The sequence below is a fragment of the Rhineura floridana genome, chromosome 8 (assembly GCF_030035675.1).
Source record: "Rhineura floridana isolate rRhiFlo1 chromosome 8, rRhiFlo1.hap2, whole genome shotgun sequence".
NCBI classification, from domain to species: domain Eukaryota; kingdom Metazoa; phylum Chordata; class Lepidosauria; order Squamata; family Rhineuridae; genus Rhineura; species Rhineura floridana.
The window spans coordinates 112,043,812-112,068,330 of record NC_084487.1 but is presented as its reverse complement, the minus strand read 5'-3'; the positions used below and the strand labels follow the sequence as shown (position 1 = coordinate 112,068,330).

Genomic DNA, 24,519 nt, shown 5'->3' with positions numbered 1-24,519 from the left:
GGGTTTTGTACACTTGGCCCGATAGCTAATGGGCAACCAGTCCAATTCTTTCAGCAGTGGGGTGGCATGTTGGTGATACCCTGCCCCAGTCAGTAGTCATGCTGCCGCATTTTGCACCAGCTGCAGCTTCCAGACCAACCCCAAGGGTAGCCCCACATAGAGTGCCTTAAAGTAATCTAGCCTGGAGGTTACCAGCACATGGACAACAGTGCAGCCGCAGTTGTCTTACCAGCCAAAGCTGATAAAAGGCATTCCTAACCACTGAGGTCACCTGGGCCTTTAGCAACAAAGATGGATCCAGGACCATTCCCAGACTATGAACCTGCTCTTTCAGAGGAAGTACAACCCCATCCAAACCAGGTGACCAATTATCCAAACTCAGGAACCACAGGGCCTCCGTCTTCCTAGGATTCAGACTCAGTTTACTGACCCTCATCCAGCCTACCACTGAGTCCAGGCACCGGTCCAGGGCTTGCACTGCCCCTCCTGATGCAGATGTTACAGAGAAATAGAGCTGGGTATCATCAGCGTATTGCTGGCACCTCGCCCTAAATCTCCTGATGAGTGCTCCCAAGGTCTTCAGATAGATATTTTCCCCAACAGCACTGGGGACAATATGGTACCCTGCAGCACCCCACAGCACATCTGCCAGGGGCCAAAAGACAATCACCCGATGCTATTCTCTGAGAGTGACAGTGGAGATAGGAGCAGAACGACTGTAATACAGTACCTCCGATACCCCTCTAACCAAGTCGGTTCAGAAGGATACCATGGTCAATGGTATCAAAAGCCACCGAGGGATCAAGTAAGAATAACAAAGTTGCACTCCCCCTGTCTTTTTCCTGATAAAGGTCATCCATCAGGGTGACCAAGGCCGATTCAATCCCATAACCAGGCCTGAACCCAGATTGGAATGGGACAAGATAATCTGTTTCATCCAAGAGACTTGCAATTGTTGCACCACAACCCTTTCAATCACCTTCCCTAAGAAGGGTGTATTTGTGATGAGGCGGTAGTTGTCACAAACCAATGGGTCCAGGGTGGGCTTTATTTATTTATTAAATATATATCCCACCTTTCCTCCCAGTAGGAGCCCAGGGTGGCAAACAAAAACACTAAAAACATCATAAAAACAGACATTAAAATATATTAAAACAAAATATCTTTAAAAACATATTTTTTAAAAAAGCTTTAAAAACATATTAAAAAGCAATTCCAACACAGATGCAGACTGGGATAAAGTCTATACTTAAAAGGCTTGTTGAAAGAGGAAGGTCTTCAATAGGTGCCGAAAAGATAACAGAGATGGCGGTCAGATCACAGCCTTTTTCAGGGCGGCTGGGACCACTCCCTCTTGCAAAGACATGCTGACTGCATCCTGGATCCACTCAGTCATATCCCCTTGCAAGCTTCAATAACCCAAGAAGGACAAGGGTCAAGAGGATATGTTGCCTTTCATTTTGAGAAGAAAGATGGTTCACAGAGAAATAAAAGCCAACCAGAACATTTTATCAGAATATTTACTGGAATGACTCTGTTAGTACCATTTAGCATAGCTAAATTTGGTTCACTTGGTAGCTAAATGCAAGTCTATTAGTAACAGTACATTACTGGGATGTACACTTTACATTCTTATGGAACAAATGAAAATAAAAGGATAGTAAATTGTTGTACAGAAATTATCTCTCACAATACACCGTGTTGTAAGTAACAGAGAAATAATCTTATGAGGTTCCTAACCAAATGGGTTATATGTGCACATTCCTCACCAATTTGTTCTTTCACAGTACGTATGGCTGTCTGCCCTCATTAACATGTGCTGTAGGACAACAGTAGGTTTTACTATGCTACATAATAAAATTACAATAACTGTACAATTTAATTGTGCACAACAAAGTAATAGTAATAAAAGCTTTCACTAGGCTTTAATAATTACATGACATCCAAAAGTTCCGCAGGTGCAGACTGCTCTATTAGTGAATCTCCAAGCCAGATAAAGCTTCATTGGTTGAATTTTTGCCTGCCATGCAGCTATTAGAGCCATAGAGCTGTTGAAGCTGCAACTACAGCTTCTGTATGGAGGAAATAAAACATTAGCATTAGCTTTCAACTTATGTTAACAAGACTTTCCTTGAAATTAAGATGTGCATCATTCATTATTATTAATTATTAAATTTGTTAGCTGCCTTATATTTATTTATTTATTTATTATTTCAATTTATATACCGCCCTTAGCAGAATAGCTCTCAGGGCGGTGAACAAACAAGATAAAATACAATATATCATAGTAAAAAATCACAAAAACATGTACAAACAAACAACAGAAAGCACAACAAAAACGAAATACAACACAAATTAAGAAGGATACATGTTAAAAGTAGAAAGATTAAGAAAATTAAAAGATTAAAATGCCTGGGAGCATAAAAAGGTCTTTACCTGGCGCTGGAAAGATAGAAGTGTAGGCGCCAGGTGTACCTCTTCGGGGAGGCTGTTCCACAACTCAGGGGCCACCACAGAAAAGGCCCTAGATCTGGTAATCACCCTCCAGGCTTCCCGATGAGCTGGTACCCGGAGGAGGGCCTTAGATTCTGAACGAAGTGAACGGGTAGGTTCATAGCGAGAGAGGCGTTCCACAAGGTATTGAGGTCCCACGCCGTGTAAGGCTTTATAGGTCAAAACCAGCACCTTGAATCTCGCCCGGAAGCAAATAGGGAGCCAGTGCAGACGCGCCAGAATAGGTGTTATATGCGAAGACCGACTGGTCCTCGTCAATAGTCTGGCAGCCGCGTTCTGCACCAGCTGAAGCTTCCGAACTGTCTTCAAGGGCAGCCCTACGTAGACCGCATTACAGTAATCCAATCTTGAAGTTACCAGAGCATGAACAACGGAGGCAAGGTCGTCCCTGTCCAGATAGGGGCGTAGTTGGGCTACCAGAAGAAGATGGTAAAATGCATTCCGTGCCACCGAGGCCACTTGGGCCTCGAGAGACAAGGAAGAATCGAAAAGAACCCCCAAACTACGAACCTGTTCTTTCAGAGGGAGTGTAACCCCATCCAGAACAGGGTGAACATCCACCATCTGAGCAGGGAAGGCGTTCACCAGCAGCGTCTCGGTCTTGTCTGGATTGAGTCTCAGTTTATTAGCTCTCATCCAGTCCATTATCGCGGTCAGGCAACGGTTCAGCAGATCAACAGACTCACCTGAAGAAGATGAAAAGGAGAAATAGAGCTGCGTGTCATCAGCATATTGATGGCAACGCACTCCAAAACTCCTGATGACCGCACCCAGCGGCTGCATGTAGATGTTGAAAAGCATGGGGGACAAGACCGACCCCTGAGGGACTCCACAATGGAGAGTCCATGGTGTCGAGTGATGTTCCCTAAGCACTACCTTCTGGTGACGGTCCGCGAAGTAGGAGCGGAACCACTGCCAAGCAGTGCCCCCAATACCCAACTCCGCGAGTCTCCCCAGAAGGATACCATGGTCGATGGTATCAAACGCCGCTGAGAGATCAAGGAGAATCAACAGAGTCACACTCCCCCTGTCCCTCTCCCGACAAAGGTCATCATACAGGGCGACCAAGGCTGTTTCGGTGCCAAAACCGGCCCTAAAACCGGATTGAAACGGATCTAGATAATTGGTTTCATCCAAGAGCGCCTGGAGCTGGCCAGCAACCACCCGTTCCAAAACCTTGCCCAAAAAAGGGACATTCGCCACCGGTCTATAGTTGTTCAAGTTATCTGGGTCCAAGGAGGGTTTCTTTAAAAGAGGTCTCACTACTGCCTCCTTGAGGCTACCAGGGACTACTCCCTCCCTCAAGGAGGCATTAACCACTTCCTTGGCCCAACCGGTGGTCCCAGCCCTGCTAGCTTTCACTAGCCAAGATGGGCAAGGATCCAGAACAGACGTGGTTGCCCGAACCATTCCAAGCACCTTGTCCACTTCCTCGAGCTGCACCAACTGAAACTCATCCAATAATGAAGGACAAGGCCGTGCTCCGGACACTTCAATGGATTCATCTGTCGCAACATCGGAGTCAAGATCCCTGTGGATACATGCGATCTTATCTTGAAAGTGTCCAGCAATTTCTTTGCAGCGGGTTTCCGATGTTTCCGTAGTATCATGGGGGCCAGAGTGTAAGAGCCCACGCACGACTTTAAAAAGCTCCGCTGGGCGGCATAGGGATGATCTAATAGAGGCAGCAAAATAAAGCTTCTTTGCTGTCCTTACCGCTTTTGTATACAACTTATTGGTGGCACTTACCAAGGCATGATTGTATCCACTGGGAGTTTTCCTCCATCTGCACTCCAGCCTCCTCCTCTCATGTTTCATCGCTCTCAGCTCCGGGGTATACTACGGAGCTGTATGAGCTCTACAGCGGAGGGGGCGCGCGGGAGCGATCGTGTCAATAGCCCGGGTCATTTCCGTATTCCACAGTGCAACCAGGGCCTCGACAGGAGCACCAGTCCTATCAGCCGGAAAATCTCCCAGAGCCCTCTGAAAACCTGCAGGATCCATCCGGCTCCGGGAGCGGATCAACTTAATAGATCCTCCACCTTTGCAGAGGGAAAGAGCCGCTGTAAGTCTAAATCTCAGCAAGCAGTGATCTGTCCATGACAATGGAGTAGATGAAAAACACCCCACCGCCAGATCACCATCACCATGTCCAGTGGCGAAGATCAAATCAAGAGTATGTCCCGACACATGCGTTGGGCCGGTAGAAAATTGAGACAGCCCCATTGTTGTCATGGAGGCAATGAAGTCCTGAGCTGCGCCAGATAAGACGTTGAAATCCCCCAGTACCAAAAGTCTAGGGGATCTCACGAGCACCTCCGAGACTATCTCTGTCAGCTCAGCTAAGGAAGCTGTTGGGCAGCAAGGTGGACGGTACACCAACAGTATTCCTAGTCTGTCTCCCTGGCCCAATACAAGGTGGAGACATTCCAGACCAGTCGCCGTCTGGACAGGGTGCTTGGGGAGAGGGAAAGAACTCCTATAGACCACAGCGACCCCCCCTCCCCGGCCCTCAGATCTACCACAGTGCTGAACCAAATACCCGGGTGGACAAAGCTGGGAAAGAGCAACTCTTCCCTGATCAGCCACCCAGGTTTCGGTTATACATGCCAGGTCGGCACCCTCCTCCAGAATTAAATCATGGACAAGTGAGGTTTTATTATGTACCGACCTGGCATTCAAAAGCAGCACTTGGAGATCCGAGAGCTGGCTGATAGGACAACCAACAAACCTGTGGGTATGAGGAGAACCGGAACAAGGCACAGACACAATTTGTCTGGGATGAGTTCCCCTTACCTGGCCTGTTCTCCTCCTAACGCCATACCTCCCATTACCCGTCACTACGTTAATTGGGGCCCCCGAAAGCCCCCCCACGAAGGATGGAATCTTTTCTCCCAGGCACATGTTAAAAATACACAAACGCACACAGACAAGCAATCATACAATCATTCACCCAACAGTAATGCACACACACACCGAACAAACAACGTTAAAATTAATTAATTGGCAGTCTCGGGCCCCCCAGCCAAAAACGAGCCGCCAGCGATGGCACCAGGACAGCAACACAGCCCCAAGCAGCGACAACAGCGCCCACACACGAGCAGAGAAGCGGCGAAGGCAGCGGAGCCGCAGTGGTAATATCCTGGGCAGCGGCATGGTCCTCGGCGACGATGAAAACGCCCGCAACCAGCGGCGGCGATGGCGGCAACACGAGCCGCAGCGACGAAGTCCCCGGCAGCAACACAGTCCCAGCAGCGGCGAAAACGCCCCGCGCGCAAGCGGGCAAGCAGCGACAACGATGGCACGGGCCGCGGCGCAGAGTCCCCCGCAGCGGCACGCCCCATGGCAGCAGCGACAACGCCCGCATGCAAGCGGGCCGACAGCGGCAACGGCGGCGGTGCAGGCCGTGGCGACAATCCCCGACAGCGGCACGCCCCCCGGCAGCAGCGACAACGTCCGTATGCAATAGATGGTATCTCTCCTCATAGATGTTCTTGTAGGCTTCTAAAACTGCCGGATGGTCTTCTACTTCTTCCAGCTTCTGCCAGATTTAGTTTAAGATGTAACGGGCACCTGTAGATGGTATATCTCTCCTCATAGATGTTCTTGTAATCTATAGGTGTCCGTCACTCCCAGGGCCCAGATCTGCAACAGTCAATGAGCATCCGCCAAAGCAGGAAAGTGCAGATACCCCACAGAGTGTCACAGATGCAACTCAGCTAAACACTAGCCGCCACAACACCACAACGTTATTCAATATCAGCTCTCCTGTTGGGCTATATTCAATCAGCATCCTCCTCCACTCAAGACTGCTGAAACATAGATAACAAAGCATGGCCTACAGAGGCCTCTCACAAACATTCATCAGCAGTATTCACCCAACAGGGTGGAACCAGCTCAACAGTCAAAGTAGATGATAAACTTAAAATATCTTTTTGTCTTTTTCTTCTTAGTACCACAGTGATTTAGTTATAGTGTGGGTTAACTCCTATGATGTTCCTTTCTGAGTTGTTTTTGGTTGCTCTCAATAGCAACCCCGGCTCTGAGCTGCTCTAAGCTGCTGTAGACGACCAACAGATAGTACGCCACTCCCCAGCTGCAATCTTATCTTCAAGGCCACTCAGTGGCGTTTTATAATCTCATCCAAGACAGAGTGTAATTAAATAAAAACTCTTAACTTACACTCTCCTCGGGCAATGTTCCTTTATACATGGCAGTTAAGACATACAAAAAAATAACACATAGCAACCATCAATAATTAAATATCAAAACAATGTAAAAATAGTGCAATTCTCAAAAATGATTCAAAAGTGTCACCACAGTGACCTGGTTTGCACATAACGCAAAGCCTTAGTTTATAAACTGTGGTTTAATAAACCATGGTTAAACTTGATGGTTCAAACCTCACCCAGTGGTTTAACTACAAACAAACCACACTCGTAAGCCATGGTTTCTTGTTAGTTTATATAAACCTTGGTTAACATTAACCATGGCTTAGTGTTATGTGAGAGCCTGGCCAATGTCATGGTTTCACAGTGTCATGTAGTTTGCTGCCAGTTGAATACAACCTTAGGACTCTACATACTGCTCCTGGAGAAATTAAAAATCACCCATTGTTACTCTTTAGCCACACTGATTGTATAGCAAAACCATGCTGAACAGCTAAGATGCAAACTAGTCTGTAGTAAATAATCTTGAGAATACCTCCTAAATGTAATAATTTGATGAATTCAGTTTTGTGAATAGGCCAATTTATTACCTAATTATGAGAGCCAACTTAGTGGTTAGAGTGCTGAACTGGGCCTAGGAGACCAGGGTTCAAATCCCCACTTAGCTGTGAAGCACTCTGGGTGACCTTGGAACAGTCACTGTCTCTCAGCCTAAACTACCTCATAGGGTTGTTGTGAAGGATTGTTCGGAAGGGGGAGAACCATGTATGCCACCTTGTGGTCCTTGGAGAAAAGGAGGGACATAAGTGTAATAATAAACAAACAATATTACTGATTTGTATAAAGAAAGTAAAGATTGCAACTCTTGTGTTCTCTGCAGAAGAAAAAATTACATCAGTACTGTTCCGTCATGTCTTTTCTTCAACGCTATGAAACTGGTTACTGACAAACTAATGACCAAATTCAGATTAAGATAAAACACAGCTTCTCATAACTGAAAATACTCCTCCAAGAACCCTAAAGTTCACATATGTTATTTGGTTTGAAAATAATATTCAATCTAGAAGAATCCAAAGTCCCTACATGAAATAGAAAGCCTTTCCACTCAAAGGAGCCAGTTTTTTTCTTTCTGACTATAGCCCCTGGAATACTGCTCTGGAAGATCCTCAGCCCTCCAAGAATAGCTTTGGAGTGGGACACAAACTTACAAAATTCCTCACTGAAAAAAAAATCTCATGATTTTTTTTCTAAACTGCCTAGTTATTCACAGTATAGGAAAAAAGGAAAGAGTGATAAGGCAGATAATGGACTCAGAACACAGCTGCTGCTGGAATGAAAAGCTCTGGAGAGAAAACAAATAGTTGGATTTACAGGCTGCTTGGAGCCAGCTGTTGCAGAAGAGAGTTTGCAGCACTACAGAATAAAAAAATGGAAACAACTAAGGCTTTAAATTTGAAGCCATAGCCCACAAACCATGCTAGTGGCAGGGGAATAAAGTGTTACTTCAATGGCTAATAAAAACTCAAACTGTTGAACCAGAAAAATGGGTGAATGGCCCAAAGATGACCATCAAAACACTCCACAGAATTGCTAGAATGGAAAATGGGAGCCTAAACCAGACAAAATCAATGCTTAAAAGCAGCAGTAGAATTTTGATTTATTAGAAAGACTCATGTCATGTCCAAATAGGAAAACAATTCCTCTTCCTAACAGGCCAAAGAAAAGTCAAGAAATCATAATTTAGCATGAGAAATAGCTTTGAAAAGACAACTAGCACTATAAATAACCTTCCTAAACTAGCATTTTATGGATGAATCATTAAATAAAATATGCCCAGGAAAGTGGGAACATCAAGGATGTGGGGAACTATGGTAATGATGTGGAGGAGGAGGAAGAGGATGACATCTCAAGATGAAATCTACTAAATTGCTTAAAACAGGGAAATGCTTTTCTTTGTTACCCCCAAAATTAAAGAAAAATACTAAATTGATCCATGATACAATTTATTGACACAAAAACCTCATCAGGGGAAAGAAGACGATGCCCTATATGGAGAACAAAATTATTTACATTTGCAAATATTTTTAAACTTTTCAGACACATAGTTGCCCACTCATGTTTTTAACTTGAGACATATATTACATCGTACTCACCTTCATTGCACTCTTCAATGTAAGTATAATTATTTGTAATATTATAATATTACTGTTATTATTATCATATTGTTGCATGCACACCAATCTCTGAGCGGTGAGAGATTTCCAGGGATTCTAGTGCTTACCCAGGGTTCAATGTCCTTGGAATGAAGGTGACTGGAGACTGTGGTGTCTTTCTGATATATGGTTTTATTTACACATATATACAACCTAAGCATAAGATGGACGGGGCTCACAGCGTTAACACTCCAACAGATCTTGTTTCCCCATTAGGTTTTTAGGGAGGCTCCCCAAAGCCATAGCTGCCTTGGATTTAGCACAGAGAGTGAGACTCTCTCTCTCTCTTTCCAGCTCCCAGATCAGACCAAAAGCAACCTCCTGACCCTAGCCAGAGGGTGTGTGTGCAGAAGGAGTATCACTGGCCCTATCTCAATAGATCTACTCTTGTAATGGGGCACTTGACAGACTTGGCCGCACTCATTAACAACAAAGAAGCTGGCTTGACCAGTGGAGTAGGTTCCTTCCAGATTCATAATTACAGGTTTGTAAAGTACCCACAGACATCATCCAAAGCAACCCCCATCCTATAACAATACTATAGAGCCTTAATTTTAAAATGTATGCCTTCCAGAACAGAACAATAACAAAAAGACTATAGTCTTCACTGCTTTTCTGTGAACTTGAAATGAAGACTGATTAACTTGAAAGCTTCCAAGAGTTTAAAAGAACCATTGGTTCCCTACCTGAAGGGTAGTTCTGGGTTGCTGGACAGAAACTCATCAGCTTGGGTTATAGCTCCACTTTGTGGTCACAGGCAGGAAGGACAAGTTGAAGGAAGTAGGTCACTCCCAGCATTCCTCAGTTCATGTCTTTGCCAAGCTTGAATACGTCAAAGGAATAAACAATCATGCAATAGTGGAGGACAAGAACCTACTTCCCTTAATTTAGGATTACATGAGAACCCTAGATAAACAGGCAAACAAGGGAGGACATCCACAAGGGTGGGGCTGATGAGTTTCTGTCCAGCAACACAGAACTACCCTTCTGGTAGAGAACCAGTGGTTCTTTCTCGTATTGCTGGTGAAACTCATCAGCTTGGAATGTTCTAAAGCGTCCCATGTAGGGAGGGCCATATGTAAACGGCTATCCATCAAGCAGATAGAACCTTCTGTAGAACTCTTTGGCCAAAGCAGCATACATGTTAATTTTATAGTGTTTGGTGAATGAGCAAGGTGATGCCCAAGTGGCCACTCTACAGATCTCCTCCAAAGGACCACTGGCTCACAGCGCTGCAAAGGTGGCAGCAGCTCTCATAGAATGGGTGGTAATTCTAGTTGGGGCTGGCAATTTCTGTGTCTCATAGGTGAGTGCTATACATGCCCTAATCCACGTTGAGAGTGTAGGGGAGATGACCCCCAAGGAGGCTGGGTGGAAGGAGATAAAGAGAGAGTCCATTTATCTAAGGGCTTTTGTTCTAGCAATGCATACTTTGAGGGGGGCCCTAATGTCAAATGAATGCCATACTCTTTCGAGGAGGTGGGACGAATTAGGGCAAAAGGTGGGAAGGATTAACTCTTCCTGTCTATGGAATCTAGTAAGTACTTTAGGGAGGAAAGAGGGGTCCGTATGTTGGACAACTCTGAATGAAGTATACAGAGGTGCTTAAGTACTGATAGACCACTTAATTCTGTAATTCTACGGGCAGATGTTATCACCACAAGAAAAAGGATTTTCAGCGATAAAAGTCTAAGGGAAACCTTACTGAGGGCTCAAAGGATGATTTCTGTAAGGCCCTGAGCATATTATGGAGATCCCAAGATTGGTATCTATGCACCATAGGCAGACATTTAAGGGTTGCCCCCCTAAGGAATCTCTTCAATAGAGGGTGATGGGATACGGGAGATACTGTGGACAGGGAAGCTAGAGAAGATACAGCAGCAACCTGCCTCTTCAGGGTGTTGGGCCGGAGGCCCTTTGTGAGTCCAGCCTGGAGTAAGGCTAGAACAGTAGACATTTTTGGGTTGTGTGCGGAAAAATCTTCAAAAGAGCACCAGGATGCAAAGGTCTTCCATGCAGATGAGTAAATGTGGATTGTGGAAGGATGCCTGGATGCTAAGAGGGTGTCAATCACATCTGTGTTGAGGCCAAGTGTTAAACATCTCCGTTCAAGAGCCAGGCTATCAGCTGGAGCCAACTGGGATCTGGATGATGTAGAGGGCCTTGTGATATCAGGTCTGAATGTTGTGGCAGCCTCCACAAAGGGGACACCACCATGTCCAGAATGTCCAATATCCAAGGGTGCCGAGGCCAGAATGGTGCCACCAGAATCACTGTGGCCTTTTCCTCCTTGTTCTTGCAAAGCATTCAAGGAAGAATTGGGATTGGAGGGAAAGCATATAGCAATCCTGCAGACCAAGGAGTCGATACAGCATCCATTGCTTCTGCTTTGGGAGAGTTAAACCTTGAGAACAACTTTTTGAGTTGATGATTCTCCTGAGAGGTAAAGAGATCTACTGGGGTCGCCCTAGGTGAGATCTGATTTGATGAAATACTGTGCGGTTCAGCATCCATTCTCCTGGGTCTATTGTTTTGCGACTCAGTCAGCTTCGATGTTTGAGGAGCCACTGATGTATTCAGCAGCTAGGGAAGGGGGATGGTGTTCAGCCCAGTTCAGGAGGAGGCAAGTCTCCACCTGCAGCTCCACTGACCTCATCCCCCTCCTGTTGATGTGTGCTTTCACAGTATTCTTGCCAGTTCTGATAAGAACATGGGAGAGGTAGAGTTGAGGTACGAAGAACTGCAGGGCAAGATGTGCTGCCATGAGCTTGAGAAAGGTGATACTCTTCCTCCATCCAGCCAGAGACCAGTGACCTTGGACGAAGTGGTCTTGACAATGGGCACCCCACCCTAGGAGACTGGAGTCTGTGGTGATGGGAACCCATGTCGGACCTCGGAAAGGATGGCCTTTCTGTAGATGTTGGAGGCTGGTCCACCAGGTCATTGCTTTTGGGAGGTCTGGAGAAATATGGATCTGGATATGTCGCTCGGCAGCAATGGCATCCTGAAAGGGAAGTAGGGCCCACTGTAACTTGTGAGAATGGTGCTTGACCCATGGCATCACTTGTGAGGCTGATACCAGAAGGCCCAACTCCCTTGCCAGAAACATGAGATCTGCGTGTTTGGAGTGTGAGGAGTCAGGTTGCTATTCTGATGCTTTTAATTCTATCATGAGACAGCGAAATTGTGCCCTCGGTGGTGTCTAGATAGGCCCCCAGATGAGTCAGAGTTTGAGTTGGATGTAAGAGACTTCTTTGAAAATTCACTAGGAAGCTGTGGTCTTGTAGGCAATCCAGTGTAATTTGTAGATCTCAAAAAGCTCTCTGTCTGGATGGAGAGCAAATTAGTAAATTGTCCAGATGGGGTAAATATGGATGCCCTGGAGGCGGAGATGCGCCACCAGGACAACCATGATCTTTGTAATCTTTCAGGGTGATGTCAACCCAAAGGGAAAAGCCTGAAACTGAAAGTGTTGGCCATTGTAGAAAAACTGAGAAACTTCTGATGCTCTGGATAAATGGGTACATGAAGATAAGCCTCCCTCAGGTCTATTGAAGTAAGGAAGTCTTGAGGATGTAGAGCCTCCATGATGGAGGCCAGTGTTTCCATCCTGAACCTCCTGTACACAACCTATTGGTTCAGGAATTTGAGGTTGAGGACAGCCCTCCAGGCCTTTCAGTCCTTCTTCGGGAAGATGGAGAATATCAAGTAGACGCTGAAGGAGGACTCATCTGGAGGCACAAGCTTGATGGCCACCATGGATAGCAAATGAAGGATAGCCTTCTGAACAATGTCCTCCTTTTCCTCAAAGATGGAAGCTGGAGAAGTAAGAAATCAGGAGAGCGGCCAGGCATAGTAATCCAGTTTGTAGCCCTGAAGGATGGTGTTTAGAACCCATTTGTAGGTGGTTGAAGACTCCCATGTTAGGAAAAAGTGCTGCAGTCTGCCCTGAACTTCTTGGACTGTGGCGTCATTGCGATTGCTGATTTCGTCCACCTGTAGTGGAGGTGGAAGGCTTGGAATTCTGCTGAAGACATGGGGAAGAGTGGGGTCTGTTCCAGTTGCCTCTGCTTAGTCTGGTATCCTTATATCTTGATGGTGGATGGGAGCCACGAAAGGAATTACTTGACTGTTACAAAGAGGACAACGCCTGTCATCTCTGTGCGAGGAGACCAAAACCTTTTGCTTATCCCACGATTCCACCAGAACAACTTTCAGTGCCTCTTCACTGAAGAACTTTCCTCCTGTATAAGGAGGTGTGGAAAGGTTGAGTCTTGGGGTAATGTCTACGTCCGAATGCATCAGTCCTCCTTGTCACCACATCTGCTACAAGGCACCAAGCTACAAACTGGGTGGCATCTAGAGTTGCATCTGCTGCATAGGCCACCCTATAAATTTTCAGCAGGGTCTTGCGTAAGCGATCCGGATCCTGGTTGGGATTTTCAATTAATTCATTAAGCCAAACTTAAGCTGCACAAGTGAAGACAGAAGCAGCACAGGATGCACACACGGTCAAAGCTGCAGTTTCATGCACTCTCCATATGGAATAATCTAGGCACCTCTCATTAGGATCTTTGAGGTGAGCATCCCCATCTATTGGCAGGACATTTTTGGCCACAAGAGCCAAAACAGGGTGGTCAATGGCTGGAGTTTTAAGTAAGTCTGTAAACTCAGAGTCCAAATTATAAAGTTTATTAGCTAAAGAAATATATTTTTTATACTGAAGGGGGGTATCCTATTCAGCTTTAGTAATAGCCTTAAAGGAGTTAGGTACTGGAATACATTTGCCTGAGGCTTTAGGTTCAGGTAGCACCGGCTTGCCTTTAGACAGGCTGGAGGTGAGTCAGTAGGAGGAACATTAAGTTCTAGTGGTCAGTACTCTGTGCAGCAAAATATGAGTCATGGAACAGGTGATGGGGCATGTGTTCTTCCTCCATGGAGACCTCACTCCATTCCCCTCCCTCTGACTCGGGATCTACAAAAGGGTAAAGAGGATATGCATTCATAGAAAGGGTGACCTGGTCATTCCTAAGGGAGGTGACCCTGGATGTACCCCTATCCAAAACAAAGGGGTTAGGAGAATTAGAGGTAGAGGCATGTTCTGTGGAAGTATGGGCTTGCCTATGGTTAAAGCAATTAAGTGTGTGCCTAAAATTGTCTAGGAGGCCTGGCATGCAATGAGAAAGGCGCATCAGGGTCTGCAGAACCATGAGGCACATTGTGCTGTGGTTCACAAGCAGCAGGAGGGGGAGGGACGGCCCTTAACTCTGCTGATAATTCCCCCATTAAGGCTTCTTTAATTTGCCTTAGTAAGTTGGCACTAAGGAGGAACTCTTGGCCAGCATCATCAGAGCCCTGAGTATGTGATGGAGGCTGTCTGACTTCGGATAAGGCTGGAGGGATGTGTTGAACTAGTTGGAGAGACTCCAGAAAATCTTCCTCTCCTGAGGTATGAGGAGATGGATCCCACTGCTGATAAACTTGATCCCCTATATCACCATGGTGATGGGAAAGGCAGCCCTCCCTTTTTGTGCTTCGCAGCTGCGAGGAGTGGGAAAATACTTGCTGTTCATGGTGCGAGGCAGACAGCTCCATGGTACACTGCTCTTTTGCCCCCAGGGCTTCATTTTGGCCATGGGGGGGGGCTCCAAATGTCTGTGTGTCTGCTTCGCCTTGCAGGCTGCAGGGAGCGCTGGAGCTGTAGATCCCTCTGGTAAATGACTGCTGGATGCCATTCCCACAGTCCTGGCTGAGGTAAAAGAGCCAAGTGGAGTGCAACACACGAAGGAGTGGTGGACTCAGGCAGAAAGAATTTGTTGTATGTGAAGGGGAGATATTATGGTTTCGTTCTCCTCCCCCCTCCGCCAAAAGGGTTAAGATAGGAGCAGTTAACATAGAAAGGAAAAGGACGGGAAAGATAGAGAACTTTTTTTTTTAAGGAAAAACAGTCACTAGAACAGTATAGCAGGAGAAAGGCTTTAGAAAGAGACAATGATAATAATAATAAAAAACCTGAGGGAAAATGGGAGCAAATGGGAGCATGCGATCAGTTCGGTGTAGGCAGGAAAGGGAACTGAGGAATGCTGGGAGTGACCTATTTTCTTCAACTTGTCTTTCCTGCCTGCAACCACTATGTGGGGCTATAACCATACTGTAAGATTTTCAGTGACCCCAAAAGAGAAGACTGCATGGGGGAAGCTGGTTTCTGCTTCAACTAGAACAAATGTTTGCAATATAAGAGAAACCAAGAAGAAAATAAAATACTTGGATTCAAGATAGACTAGATGGAAGACTAGATATAAACTGGTACAGAATGCGGCGGCACGCTTGATTAAGCATAGCCGCCGCCGGGATCACATCACTCCGGTGTTGTTAGATCTACACTGGTTACCAGTGGCCTACTGAGCCCAATTCAAGGTGTTGGTGTTGACCTTTAAAACCCTATACAGTTCCGGTCCAGTTTATCTGAAGGACCGCCTCCAGTATCACCAAATGGGCCACCTTACAAGATCAGCCACGCAGGATTTTCTCTTGGTCCCACCAGTCAAAACTGGCTGGTGTGGACCAGAGAGAGAGCGTTCTCGGTGGTGGCCCCCACCCTCTGGAATTCTCTCCCCTACGATCTCCGACATGCCTCCTCCCTGTTGAGTTTTCGCCGAGCCTTAAAGACCTGGCTATTCAGGCAGGCCTATAAGAATGTTGGGGTGGAGTAGTTTTTTTGTATTTATAAATTGCTGTTTTTATGATGTTAGATTGATTGATGAATATGTTGTTTTATATTGCATTTTAAAATGTTATGTAAGTCGCCTAGAGTGTTCATTCGGTCGAACAGATAGGCGACTAACAAATAAAATTTATTATTATTATTATTATTAACATGAATGTAAGAATTGTATGGCAATAACAGAAAACTACATAAGAAAGAAAATAATAGATGATCAGTAAAAACAGGACAAGTCAGAGGGAAAAATCCATCACTGACAAACCACATTCGCAAATCATGCCCTTTGTTTTAAATTCCCCTTTTCCTTATTCCACAAACCCTGATTCTAATATCCTTCTGCAGACAGTGCAAATAACAAACTATTCCAACTACAGTATTCCGTTTACATTTTTTTAAAAAAATCTTCCTTGTAATGATGAAGAGGCTGGAGAACTTGTTACCACTATATTGCTGCCAGCATTGAGAAAAAAGAGGAACTTGGGAAGAAAGTAAAGTAGAGCATCAGGTCAATAACAAAGGAACAAGGAAGAAGCAAGAAAAAGGGAGGAGAAAGCAAAGGGGCACCTCATCAACATTAACTACCACTGTTGAGGCACCTACTGCTCACTTGGACCAGCAACTTTGCCAGTTACATTTAAAAGGGGATTAAGAAAACAGTTCTGAACTTTATATTTCTCTTTTCTATGAAACAAGAAAAATGCATACCTGCAGGCCTTTAGCAGGAGTGCAAATACCTGGGAATTGGTGGACTGATGTGGATACCCCATGATATGCTCAGCTGCTGGCATTAAATACTAGATTCCTTATTTGGAAATCCTTTCAACTGGAGATAACTCAATCCATAGCTTGGTACGTTTCACGATATGACATGTTTTGTACGCACTGAACTACCTTCTCCATCTATATAGCAATTCTTTCATTAAGGCATTTTTCCTCTTGGTTGGCACTCAAAGTTTGTGGTCTCCCTAACAGATGTTGATCTACCACCAAACAACCTGTGTTAACAACTGAGGGACATAAACTACTTTATTTTAACGTATTAGACAAGGGCGCAAGTTCCCAAAGCAGAGACAGTAATAAATTTAATAGTGAGAAAATAAAAGGTTTATAATGCAATGGAAAATTGAAAACAAAGGAGCAATATAGTCTTAAGAACAGTTCACTGCACTTTGGCAGGGACACATTTGTACCTAGTGACATGTATGCATGGAATGGGATGAAGTGACTTAAGAAGCCTGGAGGCCAGCTGCATCACGGGCTGAGGAAGCCACAACCGTTGGTGATCAGCTCAGTTGCTGAGTGCCTCAGATGCAAAGCAACCAGGATGGGCCAGTGTAGAGACCACACTTCCAGTCCTATATGTGATACTTGTTATATCTTCCCCTGCCCCTGTCCAGCCTCTTCTGCAATATAAGCACAAGGAGAGGGGTGGCAGCATGCACCTGGCCTCCCAACACTGACATCATTGCAGCTTACTGGGAACGAAAAAAAGGAGGGACAATATGGCAGGGAGGTCAGCACTGTGCAGATGCACCGGCAGAGTCAATCTGGTACTCCCACCGGTGCATTGACAAAACACTGACCTCATTGCCACCTTACCTCTCCCCTCCCGGTAAGCAGCAGTGGCACCAGTGCCAAGAGGCCAGTGTGGACAAGACCCAAGTTGGAACAGGATACACAAGACTGGGCTGAAAAAGGAAACATTCAGTTTATTATTATACGGTCACAGACCAAAAAGGAAACATTGCTTGTAACTTCCATACATTTATCATTACATGGACAATGAAGCACTTTGATGTTGCTAACAGTCTGTCTAATGGTAGCCTGCTTGTATTCTTAGAGGAAGTAGATAATGTGACTTAAAGCACCTGCCATAACTAACCTGGGAGTGCAGCTGGCTGCCAGTCCCTATCGTGAACACATGAACAAGCCTGTGAGCCCATATACCCAAGGTCTCTTAAGAAAGTCCCATGGAATTTTGCTGAAAGTCCACCTCTGCTTACTCCTAACTAGGGTCTCTGATGGCCAACTCAGTTATGAGACTGAAAACGCAAGAATAACCCCCATGAAAAACCACTGTGTACAAGAAGAATCATTTGCAGTAATGAAGGCAACCCCTGAAGGCTAGACAAAACTGTCAGGCAGGCAGAAGGGAAGAGGAAACAAGCACTGATTCTTACCTTGGGTTATATAATCTAGCTGCAGACCAGAGAAGTCTCCACTCTTCTTCATCTTTGTTGTCCACTTTCCAGGCCTACCAGCACTGAATGGTTGGCTGAAGCATCTGCAGTTGACAGTGTGGCTGGCTCACAAGCCTCAAGCTGAAAGGTCGCCACTTGTAATGATCTTCAGCTACTTTTGTTCCCTCTCATTACCCCTTGCCAGTTACAAATGGACAACACCCTCTGGGAACTTTATTTGATGATTCATAGTATGTGACTTTACATAGTTATAAACCCATTATACATTTCTCTGAATTTTTCAAAAAGATAGACACATAAAGAGCAAGAAAAATAAATAAAAAGAAAAGAGAAATTTAATAAAATACTTACCAATACTTTTAAAAGTAAGCCAGTGAAGTGTAGCACAACCACGAAGATTCAAATGCCCCACATTAGTATGCCACTTCAGCAAAATATGTCCTGCTACAGTGTCTTTAACCTTGTCTTTTACAGCAGAAAAATTAATCTAAAACAGAAAATATATTCTTATATAAATAACAAAAAAGACTTCTATATTTTCCATACGTCAGAGCTTTGTTAAATCTAACTGTCTTATCCTAAAAATAGAAATAAATGCTTCACTTCTGGAAGATAAGTAGTTCAAGAGAATTAAATGAAAATATATTGAAGTATCATGACAACAGGAGATGGATAGAGAATTACAGGATAATATTTATGCTAAAGCAAGGAATCTCCCAATATAGAAACAGAAATTATGTGCTTCGCAGCCCACCATATTTTGGCCCATGGGGTGGTGGTGGAAGATTGATGGAAGTCACAGTACATGGGGGAGGGTCTTATCTTCTGATGAAATTCCTATTCCTCCTCCTCTTCCTCAAAGAAAGCTAAGCTACCACTCCATGTGGTAGTTTAGTTGCACTTGGTGTCACTTCTAGGGGGCATTCTGGCCCTCATTTCCAAAGCCCTTGGCAGTACAGCTACTGAGTACAGCCAAGCTTCCACTTGAAGCAACAGCTTAGCCTTGTTTACATTTTAAGAAAGAAATTTTCCTACACCCACCTTTATGGACAATGAAGGTCTAGGAAAGGGGAAGGGGTTATGCCCAATCCTACAAATGTTCATTGCTGGGAACCATTCACATTTTCCTTATTTATCATTAATAAATTATTCACCAGTCTTTCACTATTTTTCTTATCAATTTAATTTTCTTATAACCATCTGCTGGTGGTTAGTGATGGTTAAAAATACAGAATATACTATGTTTACATTACTGAGAATATTAGTTTAATTAAGTCAATAAAATTACGTCTGTCACTTGTTTTGTGTGTATCCCATTGATTAAATTTTGTGCTCCCTTTATGCTTCTAATATTGATACTAATATATGATTATGCTTCTAATATTGCTAAACTAAAACAAAGCACTAGAGAAAACAGATGAAACATTCAGCCCTCTGTGCAATCAGCAACATACACACATATATACAAACTCTCAGAGTTCTAGTGCAGATGTAAGTTTGCAAATTTCTTAAATCAGGAGTGAGCTAAGTGCTCATGTGCTTCCTCTCATTGGCAGACTTGCCCCTCCTTTCTCTTGTAGTACTCTGTTATGATGTCTTCTATTCTGTTTTACATCTGCTCCTTGTGTGTTCCCATTATATAGGGGTTAGGGATAATACATAAGATGTCCTGGAGGCAAGACTACAGTAGATACTAATTTTCCTGTCCCTCAGACCTGTGGTGAGTTTCCTATGCAGGTGTACTGGTATAATATTTCTGTCCTCCTTTTCGCATGCATCAGGAAGTACTGAATGGAGTTTGCCCTATTATACTATTCTATGTCCCCATGGCACCACTGGGATTATCTGTCCTCATAGAAATGTAGGAAGTTGCCTTATACCAAATCAGACCATTAGTTCATTCAGCTCAGTATTTTCTGCTCTGTGTGGCAGTGGTTCTTCAATGTTTTAAGACAGTAGACATTTCCCAGTCCTACATGGAGATGCTGGGGTTGACCTGGGACCTTCTGCAAGCAAAGCAGATGCTCTACTGTTGGTCCTTCCCCATCAATGAAACACACTTTCCTTGAAAATATTCTCATACTGCCCTTCTTCATTTACATTTCAAAGCAATATACAGCAAAAAATCAATAGAAAAAAACAAAAACAAGAAATCAGCAGACAAAATCTTAAAACAGACTTGGTTAAATCAGTAACATCTCATTGAAATGCCTCAATAAATAAAAAAGTTTTTCCTTCTGTCTAAATTATACCAGTGTAGGTGCCTACCAAACCTCTTTAGGAGGGTATTCACAATTGGGGTGCTACTTCTAAGAAATTCCTTTCCATTATAAACAATCTTCATACTTATGATAGAGAAAAGTACATGAAGAAGGGCCTCAGCAGATGATCTTAGAGAACAGGCATGTTGATATGGAGGTAGGTGCTTCTTGAGGTATTTGAATCCCAAGCTGTTAATAACTTTAAAAGCACCTTGAATTGGGCCTGGACGTGATCAGGCAGCCAATGAAGCTCCTTTCAAATTGGTATAATATGGTGAACTGGGCCACTCCAGTCAAAATTCTGGCAATTCTGTATTAACCAAAACCTTCTGAACAGTCTTGAAGGGGAGCATTGCAGTAATCAAACTGAGAGATTACAAGAGCATTAGCTGTAAAACGATATACTTGTAAAGCAGTACAATAGATCAGTAAATAAGGCAAAGATGCTTCTCCTCCATATATTTTTCAATATATCTTGGCTACATTAAACCTGGCTAGTTTTCATGCTGTGTAAGGTCCTAGCAGGCTAAAAATTGAGAATTTGGCAGCAGGACTCAAGTACCTTACTCTGCACAAGGACAGCTTACAGGACTGACTGGCCTGAGTCTTGCTGCTCAACAAAGCCCCTCCGCCTCTGATGGAAGGGAAAGTGCAGCAAATCAGCTCAGAAGAATCAGATGATCTGTGGAGTCAAAAGGAGCCCTGCTGGCATGTTATAAGAATTCTCCTGGGTATGGCTTGTCTGTGAGAGAAGGTGTTAGAAAGATACCTATTGAGTTAAGAACCTGACCACTAGCCTGTTTTATACCACATTGTTTGTCTCCGGCCGTTTTGATCCTACTCTGCTTGTTGTGGATTCTTACTACAGACTGCTTGAACTGCACTGATGTCTGACTGCTTGGACTGCTGTCTCATGCCCTTCCCACGATGCTTCACTCTTTAGAAGGACTCTTTCCATTACTTCATTTTGTCATTAGCCAGGAGTGGGTGAGCAGGCAGGAGGGGTGAGCAGGGAGAAGGGCAGGGAGAGGGGGCTGCCAATGGGTTGGTAAGCAGGTGGAAAGGAGGAGGCAGCAACAGCAGCAGTGGGCAGGAGGGAGCAGCAGCAGCATTGGCCAACCAGTTACAGCATTTTGCTGGCCCTGCAAGCAGTGGATGGGGTGCATGATCTGCTCCCCCCACCCATGGTCCTGAGCTACATGACTCAACAGGGGTCATGGGAGGGCCAGTCCTGACTAGAGATGTGAAGGCCCAGGAAAAAAACCTAAAAAATTCAAGGGAGAATTGTTAAACAACATAAGAACATAAGAAGAGCCTGCTGGATCAGGCCAGTGGCCCATCTAGTCCAGCATCCTGTTCTCACAGTGGCCAACCAGGTGCCTGGGGGAAGCCCGCAAACAGGACCCGAGTGCAAGAACACTCTCCCCTCCTGAGGCTTCCGGCAACTGGTTTTCAGAAGCATGCTGCCTCTGACTAGGGTGGCAGAGCACAGCCATCATAGCTAGTAGCCATTGATAGCCCTGTCCTCCATGAATTTGTCTAATCTTCTTTTAAAGCCGTCCAAGCTGGTGGCCATTACTGCATCTTGTGGGAGCAAATTCCATAGTTTAACTATGTGCTGAGTAAAGAAGTACTCCCTTTTGTCTGTCCTGAATCTTCCAACATTCAGCTTCTTTGAATGTAAACAAGTTCTAGTATTATGAGAGAGGGAGAAAAACTTTTCTCTATCCACTTTCTCAATGCCATGCATAATTTTATACACTTCTATCATGTCTCCTCTGACCCGCCTTTTCTCTAAACTAAAAAGCCCCAAATGCTGCAACCTTTCCTCGTAAGGAAGTCGCTCCATCCCCTTGATCATTCTGGTTGCCCTCTTCTGAACCTTTTCCAATTCTATAATATCCTTTTTGAGATGAGGCGACCAGAACTGTACACAGTATTCCAAATGCAGCCGCACCATAGATTTATACAACGGCATTATGATATCGGCTGTTTTATTTTCAATACCTTTCCTAATTATTCCTAGCATGGAATTTGCCTTTTTCACAGCTGCCGCACACTGGGTCAACATTTTCATCGTGCTGTCCACTACAACTCCGAGGTCTCTTTCCTGGTCGGTCACCGCCAGTTCAGACCCCATGAGCATATATGTGAAATTCAGATTTTTTGCTCCAATATGCATAACTTTACACTTGTTTATATTGAATTGCATTTGCCATTTTTCCACGCATTCACTCAGTTTGGAGAGGTCTTTTTGGAGCTCTTCGCAATCCCTTTTTGTTTTAACAACCCTGAACAATTTAGTGTCGTCAACAAACTTGGCCACTTCACTGCTCACTCCTAATTCTAGGTCATTAATGAACAAGTTGAAAAGTACAGGTCCCAATACCGATCCTTGAGGGACTCCACTTTCTACAGCCCTCCATTGGGAGAACTGTCCGTTTATTCTTACTCTCTGCTTTCTGCTTCTTAACCAATTCCTTATCCACAAGAGGACCTCTCCTCTTATTCCATGACTGCTAAGCTTCCTCAGAAGTCTTTGGTGAGGTACCTTGTCAAACGCTTTTTGAAAGTCTAAGTACACTACATCCACTGGATCACCTCTATCTATATGCTTGTTGACACTCTCAAAGAATTCTAATAGGTTACTGAGACAGGACTTTCCCTTGCAGAAGCCATGCTGGCTCTGCTTCAGCAAGGCTTGTTCTTCTACGTGCTTAGTTAATCTAGCTCTAATAATTCTTTCTACCAGTTTTCCAGGGAGAGAAGTTAAGCTAACTGGCCTGTAATTTCCGGGATCCCCCCTGGATCCCTTTTTGAAGATTGGCGTTACATTTGCCACTTTCCAGTCCTCAGGCACGGAGGAGGACCTGAGGGACAAGTTACATATTTTAGTTAGCAGATCAGCACTTTCACCTTTGAGTTCTTTGAGAACTCTCGGGTGGATGCCATCCGGGCCTGGTGATCTGTCAGTTTTTATATTGTCCATTAAGCCTAGAACTTCCTCTCTCGTTACCACTATTTGTCTCAGTTCCTCAGAATCCCTTCCTGCAAATGTTAGTTCAGGTTCAGGGATCTGCCCTATATCTTCCACTGTGAAGACAGATGCAAAGAATTCATTTAGCTTCTCTGCAATCTCCTTAATGTTCTTTAGTACACCTTTGACTCCCTTATCATCCAAGGGTCCAATTGCCTCCCTAGATGGTCTCCTGCTTTGAATGTATTTATAGAATTTTTTGTTGTTGGTTTTTATGTTCTTAGCAATGTGCTCCTCAAATTTTTTTTTAGCATCCCTTATTGTCTTCTTGCATTTCTTTTGCCAGAGTTTGTGTTCCTTTTTATTTTCTTCATTCGGACAAAACTTCCATTTTCTGAAGGAAGACTTTTTGCCTCTAAGAGCTTCCTTGACTTTGCTCGTTAACCATGCTGGCATCTTCTTGGCCCTGGCGGTACCTTTTCTGATCTGCAGTATGCACTCCAGTTGAGCTTCTAATATAGTGTTTTTAAACAACTTCCAAGCATTTTCAAGTGATGTGACCCTCTGGACTTTGTTTTTCAGCTTTCTTTTTACCAATCCCCTCATTTTTATGAAGTTTCCTCTTTTGAAGTGAAATGTGACCGTGTTGGATTTTCTTGACAATTGGCCATTTACATGTATGTTTAATAGCACTGCTCCCAATCGGTTCAACAACACTTACATCTCTCATCAGGTCCCGGTCCCCACTGAGGATTAAGTCCAGGGTTGCTGTCCCTCTGGTCGGTTCCATGACCAACTGGTCTAGGGCATAGTCATTTAGAATATCTAGAAATTTTGCTTCTTTGTCATGACTGGAACACATATGCGGCCAGTTTTTTCCCTCCAGGCTTTCACATCTCTCATCCTATTATGTTATGACAACTCCATCCAGTTTACACCAGACCTCTACATCAATAACAAAGGCAGTCCTTTACATTCTTTATACTGTATGTCTTGAATGTTGTTGACAGTAAATGCAGAGTTGTTTCACCTGCTAGGTGAGCAGGAAAGAAAGCTGTCTCCATCTGAGAGCTCATCCACACGACGATTTACGGTGTGTCTGGTGCTACTTGCATCCCCTTTTAATGTGCATGGTTCACATGATGTTGAGGCAAGCAGAAGCTATCATGCAGTTTTCCCCATTAAATCTGTATTAACCCAATCTGCTGATAATGCAAAAAGGGAAGGAAACACTGTCTCAGCTGCACTGCACTCCTCCTTGTAGCCACTTTGCTTCAATGTTTTTAGTGGGCAGATGAATCCTTACTTCAGCAGTTTCCAACTGCTGCAGCCACTGCCTACTTTTACTCAGGCTTGGTCAATGGAGAAGGGGGGATCTAGTCAGTTCCATTGTTTCTTGTCAACTGCACACCAAGGTGCTATCCCGGCCTGTCATGGGGATTACAACTGAGGGAATTGTT

The 24,519-nt window shown here is 44.4% G+C and overlaps 1 protein-coding gene across 2 annotated transcripts in view; it reads right to left on the bottom strand.

Annotated features, from left to right (window-relative positions):
* The window catches only part of FBXL13 (F-box and leucine rich repeat protein 13), a 177,871-nt gene that overhangs the window by 87,817 nt on the left and 65,535 nt on the right, over positions 1 to 24,519 (bottom strand). For both annotated transcript variants that reach the window (XM_061582083.1, XM_061582084.1), the window contains one exon: positions 18,173 to 18,308. In XM_061582083.1, coding sequence (XP_061438067.1) covers positions 18,173 to 18,308 — 136 coding nt within the window. The remainder of the gene's footprint in view (positions 1 to 18,172; positions 18,309 to 24,519) is intronic.